The sequence below is a fragment of the Bos indicus x Bos taurus genome, chromosome 11 (genome assembly GCF_003369695.1).
Source record: "Bos indicus x Bos taurus breed Angus x Brahman F1 hybrid chromosome 11, Bos_hybrid_MaternalHap_v2.0, whole genome shotgun sequence".
Taxonomy (NCBI): Eukaryota; Metazoa; Chordata; class Mammalia; order Artiodactyla; family Bovidae; genus Bos; species Bos indicus x Bos taurus.
In genome coordinates, this window is record NC_040086.1 from 104,962,446 (window position 1) to 104,975,548 (window position 13,103).

The window sequence follows — 13,103 nt, forward strand, 5'->3', positions numbered from 1 at the left end:
TGTGTGTGCACGCGTGCACCTGCGCCGTCGTGGGGACGCCCAGAGGAATTGGCCCCCCATGAGAGGGGTGGCAGGGGTCCTCCAGGACCTGAGGAGCTCTCATCCCAGAGGAAACCCCCGAGGAGGGGTGAGGCCAGCCGGGCATCAAATCTAGGAGGAGGCTGTTAAAATACAGGGAACAGAACCCAATCCCGGCGCCACGGTGAGACCCAGCCTCAGGGTGCACAGCAGACCAAGATCCTGCGATGCTGCTGTTGGTCTGGGAAGTACTAAGGCTCCAGGGAGGCCTTCGAGGTTCACATAAGGGCCCCTTGGATGTTTGAGACTGAGCGCTCCCAAATTCTAACCATCAAACCTAGAGAAAGACAGGTTTCCTGAGGAACCGTGGGTGTGGCCCTGGGCACCTGGAGTACGCTGGAGGCAAACGCAGGGAAAACCCTCCAAGCCTCGCAAGCGCCTTGTGGCTGAGCCTGGCGCAGGGCAGCCTTGGGCCGACCCTCCAGGCTGGAGATGGGCTGAGGGCTGTGCCCACCTGGCGCGTGTCCCCACGCCTCCTTCAGAGGTGGCCGAGCACTTGAAAAAGAAGCGTCTTCGATGACAAGGCATGGAGCCTCAGAACCAAGAGTCCGGGGACCCCCACCCCCAGAAGGGCCACCCTTCCTCCTTCCAGGACGGGCGCACCCAGGCGGCCCCCCTCTCTGTCTGCCAGGGAGGCTGAGTGCTGGGCTGGGAGGCACGTGGAGTAGAGGAGGCCTGCAGGGCTCAAGCCACGCAGGCACGACGGGAGCCCCGGAGCGGAGAGGCAGGTGGAGGGAAGCCCCCCGACATGAGCTGCTGCGGTGGAGAGTGGGGCCAGGTGGCGACTCGGAAGGCGGAGGCGAGCAACTCCGGGCGGGCCTGAGCCTTCAGAGGACTCCTGTTCGCTCCCCAACCCCATGTGCCCTCGTCACGGCCACGAGACAGGCACCCTGTGGTTAGCCCAGCAGCTGGAGGGCAAGGCCCCTGAGCCCCCGGGGCTGAGCCGGCCCAAATCAGCCTGTCTCCCGCCCCCAGAGCCGCAGAGCACACCTAGCTGACTTCACCTCTCAGCCCGCCTGCGCCCCCCAGTCTCGAGGTGAGCCCCGGGCGCAGGCACTGAACACATTGGTGGGGGGGTTCCCTAGTGGCCCAGCAGGCAGGACTCGGGTGCTTTCCCTGCCCTGGCCTTGGGTCCAATCCCCGGTCAGGGAACTAAGATCCTGCAAGTTGGGGAGCCGCCTAATAATGATAAAGAGAAACGCACGCGTGTGGTTCTTACACAGCAGTAGCTGACAGCTTCAGTCCTGCTTCTCTCCGTAGGCGGCCTGACTCGTCCACGCCAGAACCCCCACCCTAAATAGCCCTGTTACTCTTATGTCCGTCCCCCACCCTGCCCTCTGCTCTGGATCCCATCTCTCCCAGGACACCGGCAGCCCCGTCCACCTCCTCCCTTCCAAGCGGCCCTGCACCCGCCCTCCCCACCGTCTCCGCTGCTCTGGGGGTTTTCAGGCTGTTTCCTCTTCTGGGACGGCCCTCCCTGCTCCAGCGCCACCATAACTTTCTCAGCTCAAGCGTCACATCCTCCAAGAAACTCTCCGTGACCCCTCCTCCCCGATCTGCCATGGTTTGCGCTTGGCACTTCTGGACACAGTCCTCAGGGTCCACGACTGAACCCGGGTGACCATGTTGGCGTCTGCCTCCCCAGCGAGAGGTCGCATCTGCCTCTTTGCCCCGGGCTCTCTCCCCGGCTTCCTGGGAAGTGTCGGATGTCACGCAACATGGAGGGCGGTGGCAGAGAAAGCACACGGCACACTGGACTGGCCCCGTCTATTTCCCAGCAGGTGAGGGCAGGTAGCAGCTGCCTGCCGCGCCATCCAGAGGACCCAGCCCCAGGTCCCCCCCCCAGTCAGCATGCACCCCCACCCCCACCCCGGGGACCCTAAAGGACCCTGCTGGGCCCAAGCCCTGCCCGAGCTCCACACCATCAGTGGCCTGGGGTCTCCAGACCCGTCTCAACAAGCAGTGGGGTGTGAAGCCTGCAATCTGGAACTCGCTCCCAGGGTCTGGGAGGACCGCAAGCCGAGCCTCACGGGGAGGAGCAGGTGGGCGGCCGGCTCACGGCAGGATGGTGTGCGCGCAGGAGGCTGCAGGGGAAGGAAAGGGCTGGGCGTCTCCGAGGGATCCCACGTCTGCCGGGCACGCGCAGCAGCTCCCCTGGGGCCTCGGGCCCTGCAGAGGGCAAAGCTGAGCGGCCCTGGCCCCCAGCACCCCGCAGTGACCCGGCCCCAGCCACCGGCGTTCTCAGGGGTCCCTGGGGAGACAGGATGGGCACATGCACGTGGCCATGACTTTCTTTAAAGGTGCCCCTGTCGCCCTCTGTCCCTCCATCCCTCACGGGGGCCAGCTCCCTGGCGTCTCGGGGTGGCCCCGGGGCAGTGCCGCCCACACCTCACCGTCTTTTGGGAGCACGGCCGCACGGCTGGCGAGCCCCAGGGCCTCACACGCGTTGACGAACTTTTTCATGCTCAGGAAGCTGCACGTGGGCTGTCTGCCTGCGGGGGGCGGGGCGGGTGCGGACCAGAGCCGCAGCGTCAGAGCCCCCGGTCGAGGGGCGCCCTGGCCCCCGGCACCACCCCTCACCAGAACGCCCCCGGGCTCTGGGTCAGGGACCTGCAGCCACTGGTGGGTGATGGGAAGCGTCAGCCGGGAGTGGGGGTCCCCAAACAGGCTCGGGAGGGGGGCCGCCCTGCAGGGCCCCGGGGGCTGTGGCCCCTGGACTCACTGAAGAGCAGCAGGGTCCTGGTGGTCCGGCCGGCCCGGCCCAGGCGCAGGTAGACCACACTGGCGCTGTAGTCGGGGACCATCACACGGAAGCCCTCCACGCCCCTCACTGGAAGGGAGGAAGCGCAGAATCCCCTGCTCACTCCTGAACACTGCGGTCCTTCCAGGGTCCCCGGGCCCCTACCACCCTCACCGAGGGGCCATCTGGAAGGGCAGCAAAGCCCCCCACCCCCAGGCCTGGGCTCCTGGGCGCACACCGGCCGAGCCAACTCTGGGCCACTGTGGCCTGACCGCGCATCCCAGCGTCTGTCCCCACCGGCGCATGCTCTCGGGGAGGACTGCTGGGGGCCGTGCGGTCAGGGATCCTGTCCAGGGTCCTGGGGGCTCAGAAAGCCCTGGACGGCCCTCCCCCAGCCCCCTGTGGCCCAGTGGGTACGCACAGGTGTTCCTGAACACCGGCTTCTTCCTGTCTCTCCGCAGGATTAGCGAGTGTGTCTGGCACCCCCGGGACCTGGGTGGGGGGAGCGGGCTGTGAGCTGCGGGCCTGGGAGACCTCTCGGGGCTCTGCCGTCCTGGGACATTCCAGCTGGGACCTGGGCCAGTCCCACCGCTCAGGGGAAATGCTCCAACACCCCTGCCCCCCAGCCCCCAGTGGGCTGTGGGGACTTCTCAAAAAAGCAGCCACTTGAGTTTGACAGCAGGAAGTGATGGTGTTTGGGGACAGTCCTTGTGGGATTTCCAGACTGACCCTGGGTCTGGTCCCCCCCACTGGCCCCCTCCCCTTCCCTGGGCTCAGGGCCCCCCACCCTGGCCCCCCCATCGGCCCCTCCCCTTCCCTGGGCTCAGGGCCCCCCACCCTGGTTCCCCCATCGGCCCCTCCCCTTCCCTGGGCTCAGGGCCCTCCACCCTGGCCCACGCACCGGTTCAAGGCGAGCACCACCTTCATCTGGCCCACCTCCTGAACCTGTACTATGGACGCGCCCAGCTTCCTCTGGCCTCCATGTGGCAGCATCCCCTGGGCATCGGAGGCGACGGCAAGGACGTACCAGAAGCCTGAGAACTGCGGAGAGGGCGCAGGGCCTGCCACGCTGGTCCCGCCCAGCCCCGGTCTCCGAGGACCCCCAGGACCGGTGACCCCTGCCCACGGCCCAGCCCATGTCCAGGACCAGCCTGGGTGCCCGCTGCCTCCCAGGCCTTGGAGACGGACGCCCAGCTGGTCTGCGACCTGAGGCGGCGCAGCGCAGGGCCCAGGACGCAGGGACCGCAGGGCCTTTTCCTCCAGCTGGCTCCCATCCCACCGGCTCCCCCGCGTCTGCTCGGCCTGTGCCCAGGGCCGCCCCCACCAGGACCTTCCGCCTGCTGCGGTCTCGTTATTCCAGGGCTCGCCTGCTCCCCCCGCCTCCCCTCCACCCCCGGGCACCAGCAAGTGACTCGGCAGCACCCGTCTCGGAGCTCTGGGCTGTGGCCCACGGTCAGCAGTTGAGTTTTGAAGCCCCAGCCTGTCCCCAGAAGAGGCCCTGGGGACCAGCAGACCAGTGCCCAAGCCCCCAGCCAGCCCGTCCCGAGCTTCAGGGGCCCTCTGCCCGCTGCCCTCACCCCCTGGCCCCGGCGCCCGGCGAGGGCGCCGCGAGGCTCACCTTGTGCCAGTTGAGGTTGTGGGACTCTCGGGGGAGCTGCTCCTGTGCCTGGGAGCCCCCACCCAGCCCCAGCAGCAGGGCCAGCAGGGCCGGCCGCCAGCCCAGCCCCATCCTCGCCACCTCAGCTGCCCGCCTGGACGCTGCGCTTAAATGCCCAGCCTGCCAGCCCTGCTGTGGGCGTCAGCTGACCACAGCCGTGAGCCAGCCTGGGGGGCCAACGGAGGGGTCTTGGGCCCTCCCCCCGCCCTGCAGGCAGGGCCAGCCCCACCCTTGGCCCTCGGAGCCAGCCTGGGACACCCCAGAAGACAGAGGCGTCAAAGATCCCGAGGTCACCTCCTGGGCCTCGGGTCACCGAGTGTCCCCTGGAGCCATGCAACCGGCAGGGAGGTTGCTGGTGCTCTTGTCCTAGCCCCACCCCCACCCCGGGGGGGAACAAAGCCTGGACGGGGCATTGAGTTACTCCCCGGGGTGTGCACACAGGAAGTGGGGTCTCTGAGCACGGGGCTGGGACCGTGCTGGTGCTGACGCTGGGGCCGCCTGCGTGATGCCCTTGGCAGGTCCTGACATGTGTGCATGTGTGTATGTGTTTGTGTGTGTTCACATATGTCTGTGTGTGTGTACACCCGATACCAGCAGAGTGCAAGATGACCCCGCCCCCCAGCGGCCCCTGCTTCTGCCAGGACTTCAGGACACAGGAAGACAGACAGACTCCGGCTCTCTGGGGTACCTGGCCCCCCACCCTGCCCCAAGGCCCCAGGAAAAGCCAAGCTCTCACGCCCTGGGCGCCCCAGCCCAGTGCCCTGCCCACACGTCACCAAGACCGCAGGGTCTAGCTCCAGCTCAGGTGGACGGGCCTCCTGCCGGCCCAGGGCCCGGGGGGACCCCCGGGGGAGCAGCAGTCTCCGGCCCAGGGCCCTGCTTGGACACACGCAAGAGACCCCGGGAGGGTTTGTGGAACTGCTTTATTTGAATCCGCAGCCAGAGCCCCTGGGAGCAGGTGGCCCCCCGCCCAGCCCCTGGGCGGCTGGGCGAGGAGGGCAGTGTCTGGCCAGCCTCCTCCGGGCCCCTGGTGGGTGCAGCATTCACTGGAAACCAAGAGCAACACGGGCGGCCTGGACTCGCCACAGAGGCATCGGCTCCCCGGGGCCCCAGCCCTGCCCACCGTGGAGCCTCCGGAAAACAGGGGCCCAGGGCACCCAGGCGCCTCCTGCCACACAGAGGGGAGGGGTGCTCGGGGAGGCCGCTTACCGGGAAGACCTTGTGTGCGCAGGTGACTGGGGAGGAAAGGGGCCGAGGTGAGGATAGCCGGCCCTCGCCAACCAGCACCCTGGCCCCGCACACCGCCTGCCCCATCCACCCCGCAAGCCTGATGCTGGGCAGGGAGCAGGTGACCCCTTGAAGCCCCCCTGAGCTCGGCCTGACTCCCCGAGGCCAGGAAGGTCCTCAAGCCGGCAAACGGCGCCCCAGCATCTGGCGACACTCACAGTCCCTCTGGAGCTCGGCCTGCTGCTGCGACAGGAGGCCCAGGCTCCGGCTCCACTTGGCGAAGCGGCCCAGGGCCTCCTGACTGGCCAGGGGCGTCCGGCCTGCGGGGGAGGCGGGAGAGCCGGGCGGGGGTTGGGGCGAGGAGAAGCCCACCCAGAGAACCCGACAGGCGGCGGGACTCCCTGCCCTCTGGGCCCAAGGCTCTTCGCCACGTGCAGCCCCCCGCCCGCCCCCTCCAGGCAGGATCACTCCTGCCTCGGACCGGGAGCGGGGAGGGTCTGTGCGTGGGGAGGGGCCGCCCAGGACGCAGGCGCAGGGGCGGTGGGCGGTTTCTGGCCGGGGTGAGGCTGGTGGGAGGGGCGGAGCCCCGCGCACTCACTGTACAGCTCCACGGTGCTGAAGGCCTCCTCCTGGGCCTCCAGCTGTGTGAACACTATCGCGTAGTCCCTGAAGTTGGTGCCCAGCACCCGGTACTCCAGCACGCCCCGGGCTAGAGACAGGTGCCCCCGGGGGCGGGGGAGTGCGTCAGGCCTCAGCGGACCAAGAGCCCCCAGGCTCGGTCCGTCGGCCCCCCGCCCCCACCCAGCCGTGGCACACGGGGCCTCCAGGTGGTCTGGGGATGGCAGGTGAGCCCCAGCTCTTCCCAGGTCACCCTCCTCAGATTGGGTCCCCACGGGGGCAGAGGACACCCCCACGCGCGCCCACCTCCCCAGACACCATAGCTGGAGGGCTGGGACTGACTGGCCCCGAGCACCTCCCAGTCCCCGGCGGAGCACCCCTGGAGCTGGGGTGGAGCTGCCCCTCCCCGTCGTGAGGGGCTGACCCCGCACACAGGGGCCTGGGGACGCAGCTGGGGTGGAAGGCCCAAGGCCGCTGGGGGCAGAAGGCAGCCGGATGGCGGTCAGGGGACTGGAGGAGTCCCCACGCTGCCCAGAAGGACCGTGGTGGCCGTCATCCTTACAGGGATTCGCGAAGACCCATCTGGAATTTTGTCTCCGCAGCTCCACAGCCTGCAGGTGGCATCTCTCCAGCCTGGAGCACAGAAGGATCCGTCATCACCCAGGTCCAGGAGCAGGACTGCCCGGACCTGGCCAGCGTGGCTGCAGGGGGGCTCTGCCTCCCCCTCGGGGGCCGCAGTTACCCAGAAACCCTGGTCTCAACCGCAGGTGAGCCATCGGGGCCGCAGGCTGGCTGGGGACCTGCAGAATATACCTCCCGAGGGACCTGCTTTGCCAGATCCACACGGAGAAAACTTGGGAGCACTGCTGAGGGCATGAAAGGCGCCTGAGACAAAGGGGGGTCTGCAGTTTGGGGTAAAGCGGCTCCACGTCTAAAGAGGCCAGTGTCCCTAAGCCGTCAACCCGAAAAATGAGCAGACAGCCTTCTGTGAGCAGAGCAAGACGAGCTCACAGCCAAGCTGCCTGCAAGACCCAGGAGTCACGAGGAAAAGCCTGAAAGGAGCATCACCAGCCCTAACAATGCACACTGTGGAGCCACGAGACGGAAAGCAACCGGACTCACTGGCACAGAAGCAGACTGATCGAAGGAGCAGAGCAGAGAGTCCAGAAATGAAGCAAAATGCCCAGGAGTTAGGTGTCACAAAGTGAGCATCTTTGGCCAGTGGAAGAAGAGGGACCCTGGGCAAGCATCAACGGTCACACCTCGCAGGTCCCCAGGGCGTAGCCCCGAGCAGGTCAAAGATCAGAGGCCTGTCAGCTTCAGGGAGGTGGAAAGACCTCCTAACAACTACATCACAAGACCCAGAGGCCCTAAAAAGAGCCAGAGTTACATCTACACAAACACAGAAAGAACTCTTCCTACCAAAAACTGCTGGAAGGCGTAAGAATGACAGAGTGGGAAATTAATTTGCAACTAACTTTCATCACAGACAGTAGCCAAAATCACCAATACCTAAGCGTTCCTGCGTGTCAATAAAAACCTACCCCAGGAAAAAATATGCAAAAGATACGAACAGACGCTGGGCTGGGAAGGAGCCCCAGAAGGAACAGGCCCCGAGATGCCCGCTCCCCTGTGATCAGAGGAGACAGTAAAAACAACCATGGGGCCATCGGTCACCCATCAGATGGCCACCCAGTCCCGCACCAGCTCGGGGCACCCGCCTCGTGTGACACGGGAAAAGGACAGACGCACTTCAGCTCCAGGGGTTTGTCCCTCCCAGGCCAGCGCACCAATGTCACAGCCCTAGATGTGTTTCCAGCTGCGAAAGACTGGAGACCGCTGTCTGCCCGTCAGCAGAGCCCTGGAAGGCAGCCCAGGGGAGTATTACTTGGCTCTGAAAAAAAGTTTCTCAAAAAAAGTCACATAGAGTCAGTAGATGACCCAATAATCCCACAATCTGGGTGTGTCTCCAAAAGAATTGAAAACAGGGTCTCAAAGAGATATTTGCACACCTGTGTCTACAAGGCCCAAAAGCCGGAAGCAATTCAGACATCCATCAGTGGACGAAAGGGAACTGGGTGTGGTCCAGCCCTGAGGTGGAATATTACTCAGCCTTCAAGGAGGAAATCCCGAACCAGGCCGAAACACGGTGAGCCTGGAGAACGCTGTGTTCTGTGAGATAAGCCAGGCACAGACCAATGTAGGGGGCTTCCTACCCCATCCCACCTCAGTGGTAAAGAATCTGCCAAAGCAGGAGACTAGGGCTCGGTCGCTGCCTGGGAGGATCCCACATGCTGCAGAGCGGCCGAGCCCCTGCTCTGGAGCCCGTGTTCCAACACAGGAGGAGAGGCCTGTGCAACTGAGAGTGGCCCCCACCCTCCACCCCCAGAGAAAGCCCGCACAGCACCAGAGACCCAGCAGGGCCAGAGTGAGCATAAAGACAGCAACAACATTTTTCCTTTGAAAAAAGACTAATGCAGGATCCACTCACGCGAGGCCCTAGAGGAATCAAACCCAGAGACGGAAGCAGATGGTGCAGCCAGGGGCTGCGTGAGGGGACGGGGAGCGAGTGTCTGGTGGGGACAGGGGGTCAGTGTGAGAAGGTGAGAAAGTTCCGGAGATGGTGGTGAGGTTTGCACAAGGTGAGTGTGTTCGATGCCCTTGAACTATGCACTGAAAATGGTCAAGATGGTGAATTTTATGTTACGTTTATCTTACCACAGCTTTGAAAACTTTAAGAAAGGCAAAAGAGAATAAAATCTTAAATGTTTCACAAGAGGGCAGAGAACCCGGGGGGCTGACACCAAGTTGTGGCTCGCCTGGATACTTAAGAGACTTGCGTGTGCTTGCGTGTTCCTGAACATCTCCAAGGAGCCGTCACAGATCAAAACCAGGGGCTGCCTGTGCGAGGGGGAGGAAAGACCCCTGCTGTCCACCTCCCCGTTTCTTTCTTTTTCAGTTTGAGGGCTCTGAGTTCCCTGGCCAGGGATGGAACTGGGGCCCTTGGCAGTGAGAGCACAGCGTCCTCACCCTTGCACGCCCGGGGAGCTGCCGGGGGACTCTGATCTTCGAACTAGGTCAGTGTGTTTCCTATTCGAAGACCAACACGTGAAACTCACCTCAACTCACAAAACGAAGCGCCCTCTTGCCCGTCCTCGGGCCCTGCTGTCAGGGTGCGCCCTGCAGCCAGGCCTGGGCCCGCCCCTTCCGCCCCGGTGTGGCCCAGGTCCTCAGACACACGCGCCTCCACACAGCAGGGAGCAAGGCCGCTGACCGTCGGTACCCACAAGCGGACGCCAGAAAGGGCTGGGAGGCCCCCGCCCCTGCAAGCGCCCTCATCCCCTCACCGTCCACGGCCGTCCCATGGGGCCTGGCCACATGGGGCCTGGCCTTCTGGGTGCCAAGCTTCCGTGTTTGGATGGCTTTTTGCCAGCCTTGTTAGGACTCTCTGAGCCTCATGGCTTTGGGGCTAAAGCCCACGACACGTGTGAGCCAGTGTTCACCCAGCACAGCAGGGCCCCCGCCCCAAGCCCCATGTTCTCTGTCCTGCTTGTCCGCCGCCAGGCCACCCCAGCTGGGCGGCAGCTGCAGCAGGCTCAGCTGTGGGAAGGAGCAGGGCAGACAGCCTCCTCTCGGGTTGGGGCTGCCAGCCGCTCAGGCTGCATGATGACTCCAGGCCCGCGGTGGTGCCCCACCAGCCATCCCGAGCGACAGGCGGGGACTTGGACACTTAGGTGATGTGGGTCCTCGGGGCTTCGTGGTCTCCAGGCTCCCCGAGGGCCCACCGGACCGTGTGGGCTCAAATGCACAGACCCACCTTGAGCGGCTGCTCAGGAGGGCCTTGAACAAAGAAGCGGCCTCTCCTGCTGACCGGAGCCGCTGCCAAGCTGCCCAGGGGCCGGGGCGGAGGGGGCGGTCAGAGGCTGTGCCAGCCTCGCTGGAGAAGGCATGAGTCCCACCCAGGGCGCCCCTGGCCGGAGCCCAGGACGCAGACCCCGGAGACCCAATGGAGGGCGGAGCTCACAGCAGAGCCCGGTGCAGAGGGAGGGGAGGGCGGGCCGGCCACCCAGCCGCGCCCCCGGCCCCACCCACCTGTGCCGGGAAGCCCGCATCTTCAGGGTGTTCTGGGACGTCAGCATCACCTCGACCCCCTCGACGCTCTTTGTGGCCTTTTCCAGCGCGAAGTCCTTCTCCCCTGAGGCCACGGCGAGGACGTACCAGGACCCCATGAGCTGAGGGAGGGGGCGCAGGTGAGGGGCCGTCCCTCCACCCCCAGCCCGGCCTCCTGCAGCCCCCGTGGTCCGGGGGGCCCCGGGGGAGCCCGGAGACCACAAAGGCCCGAGGACCCGTGTGGCCCCAGGCCTGCACCGGTGTGGGGGAGCCGCCACCTGCTGAGGGTCCAGCCTCCCCAGCCACACGGCCCGGGCGCTGGGCACCAAGACCACAGCCAGCAGAGCGGCCAGCAGCGCTGCACGCATCCTCCCGAGGTCCACACGCCAGCGACCTGCCCGGGCCCGGGCTGAGCAGCCCTCCCGCCTCCGGATGCCCGTTTATATGGCTCTGAACGCAGTGCTGTGGGCGGCGCTCATTACCAGGCTCCCTCCTGCCTCTCTCCTTGTCCTCCAGCTGCGCCAGGGAGCAAGGAGGGGCTGGGACCGTGTGCAGGGCCCCTTCCACCCCGGCTTGTCCAGCAGCCCTCCACTTGGAAGTTTCCAGAATGAGCATCCTGCCTTCAGCTGCACCATCCCCTCCCTTCCAGGGCGCCAACCCTCTGTCGCTCGGTCTAGGAGGGCCAGAGACCCTGCTCTTGAACCCAGGCCAAGGTCACTTCTGAGAAGAGAGGCAAGAACAAACAGTCCCTCCAGAAGCTGTGGTTTTGGGTATCTTTTGTTTTAGGCATTAAAAATTTAAAAAGCCCCCCCATTTTTTTGAAAGCTCCCACACGCTCCTGGCCCACTCCCCTTCCTGCCCGACTGGCCCTTGTCTCCCGCCCCACCACGGCCAGCACCCAACTGGACGCCCTGTGCCACTCGCCGCCCACCCACCATCCGGACCTGCCCACTCTCTGGGCAGCCTCACTGTGATGCCTCCCACCTCTGCTCACCATGAGCCTGGCCGGGCCCTCAAGGCCACATGAGAGCTTGCCCTGGACCTGGGCTGCCCACTCTGGGTCACTGGAGACCCTGCCTGGGAGCGGAGGTCAGAAGGTTCGGCAGGATCTGTCTGAGGCCCCAAAACCCAAGCAGAAGTACCTGGGACGATGCCCTCCCGGGGAGGGGGCGCCCTGCAAACCACAGCTCCCAGCCTCCTCTGCTGGCTGGCTTCCAGGGTGCTGTGGACACAGGACAGGCACCTTGGAAGGTGACGAAAGATGAAGCTGTCTGTCCTGCTGGGCCTTCCCAGGAAGGACCTCAGATAAGCCGGTGCCCCACCCCTGCCTGGAGACAGGACGCACCCTGCAGGAAAGGGGGCCAAAGAGAGCCCATCACACAGAGACCTGCAGAGAAGCGTCGCCCTGCCCCCAGGCCTGGAGGACCCCAGGGCCGGGGCCTCTGGCACAAACAGCCCACCACGGGCAGGGGTGGCTCCCTGTGGCTGCACAGAGGAGGCCCGGGGGCACTGGATGGGGAAGTGGGCAGGGGCTGAAGGACCCCTGCCCAGGAGGCCGAGCCAGAGCTCCTCCCAGCGCTCTTTACCGGGAGGCTGGATGGATGGGGTGGAAGCCAGCCCAGGAGGGGCCCTCAGGGCAGGAGTGGGACATAGGGCACTGGCCACAGGCGGGGCCCAGCTGGGATTGCCCCTGCCGCCCTGCGCCTCCCCGCCAACCCCTCCTTCCCGCCCCGCTCCCCCCGCCCCACACCTGCTCCCCAGCAGCAGGCAACCTGCTGTGCAGACTGGTGGACACTAGGGGGCGAGCTTGGGCGCTGAGGAAGTGGGTGGGGGTGGCGGCCACGCAGAGCTTAGTGCCTCCCACATGGCCTCGGACCCAGCGCTGCCCTGGACCTTCCTGCTGGCTCCTGCTCAGCACCCAGAGCAGCCTCTGGGAGCCCTGAAACCCTCCCTGTGACCCCCACCCCCCAGCTCTCCAGACCTGAAACCCTCCCTGTGACCCCCCAGCTCTCTAGCCCTGAAACCCTCCCTGTGACCCCCCACCCCCACCCCCAGCTCTCTAGCCCTGAAATCCTTCCTGTGACCCCCCGTCCCCCAGCTCTCTTTGTCCTGGGCAGCTGTCGCCCCCCCCTGGCTGGGCTGTGTCCACCTGCGTGTGCCAGCTCATGGCCAGATGTCGGCTTCCTGGCATGACTTGCTGCCCCCCTGGGGCATTTCTCCACAGAGACCCCATACGCATCAGTCTCCCCCAGCCCAGCACCTGGTAACCACTAAGCTCCTTTCTGTCTCTGAGGACTTGCTATTATGCATGTCCCATAGGGGGCTCCTACACCACGTCGTGGCCTTAGGGGTCTGGCCTCTCACCCAGCACCCTGTCTTCGAGGTTCATCGTGTTCTTATATGGACAATCGTCCAATGTGTGGATAGACCACATTTGCTTATCCAGGCAACCCTTCAGCGGAATGTGCGAGTGCTAACTCACTTCAGCTGTGCCTGAGTCTGTGCGGCCCCATGGACTGTAGCCCACCAGGCTCCTCTGTCCATGGGGATTCTCCAGGCAGGAATACTGGAGTGGGTTGCCGTGCCCGCCTCCAGGGGATCTTCCAGACACAGGGATCAAACCTGCGTCTTTCACGTCTCCTCACTGGCAGGCATGTTCTTTGCCGCTGGTGC

General features: G+C 65.3%; 2 protein-coding genes across 2 annotated transcripts; both read right to left on the reverse strand.

Moving 5' to 3' along the window:
• Window positions 1-2,076: 2,076 nt before the first annotated feature.
• LCN10 (lipocalin 10) lies at window positions 2,077-4,547 on the reverse strand. Its single transcript, XM_027556899.1, has 6 exons — window positions 4,437-4,547; window positions 3,720-3,859; window positions 3,240-3,310; window positions 2,801-2,908; window positions 2,472-2,570; window positions 2,077-2,162 (listed from the first exon to the last, which is right to left on the reverse strand). Exons 1-6 carry the CDS (start codon window positions 4,545-4,547, stop codon window positions 2,134-2,136), a joined length of 558 nt encoding a protein of 185 aa, XP_027412700.1. The 3' UTR covers window positions 2,077-2,133.
• A 729-nt stretch (window positions 4,548-5,276) lies between these two features.
• Window positions 5,277-11,232, reverse strand: LCN6 (lipocalin 6). The gene is made up of 5 exons (XM_027554503.1): window positions 10,154-11,232; window positions 9,440-9,564; window positions 6,301-6,974; window positions 5,921-6,022; window positions 5,277-5,710 (listed from the first exon to the last, which is right to left on the reverse strand). Exons 1-5 carry the CDS (start codon window positions 10,796-10,798, stop codon window positions 5,277-5,279), a joined length of 1,980 nt encoding a protein of 659 aa, XP_027410304.1. The 5' UTR covers window positions 10,799-11,232.
• Between the last annotated feature and the right edge of the window lie 1,871 nt (window positions 11,233-13,103).

Coding starts and splice junctions, on each gene's coding strand:
- LCN10 (XM_027556899.1), bottom strand. CDS start 4,547: ATGGGGCTGGGCTGGCGGCCGGCCCTGCTGGCCCTGCTGCTGGGGCTG. Junction 3,860..4,436: donor ACAACCTCAACTGGCACAAG/GTGAGCCTCGCG, acceptor CCCTCTCCGCAG/TTCTCAGGCTTCTGGTACGT. Junction 2,909..3,239: donor GCCGGTGTTCAGGAACACCT/GTGCGTACCCAC, acceptor CCTCCCTTCCAG/TGAGGGGCGTGGAGGGCTTC.
- LCN6 (XM_027554503.1), bottom strand. CDS start 10,798: ATGCGTGCAGCGCTGCTGGCCGCTCTGCTGGCTGTGGTCTTGGTGCCC. Junction 6,975..9,439: donor GCTTCGTTTTGTGAGTTGAG/GTGAGTTTCACG, acceptor ACCTGGGTGATG/ACGGATCCTTCTGTGCTCCA. Junction 6,023..6,300: donor CAGCACCGTGGAGCTGTACA/GTGAGTGCGCGG, acceptor CCTCCCCCGCAG/GCCGGACGCCCCTGGCCAGT.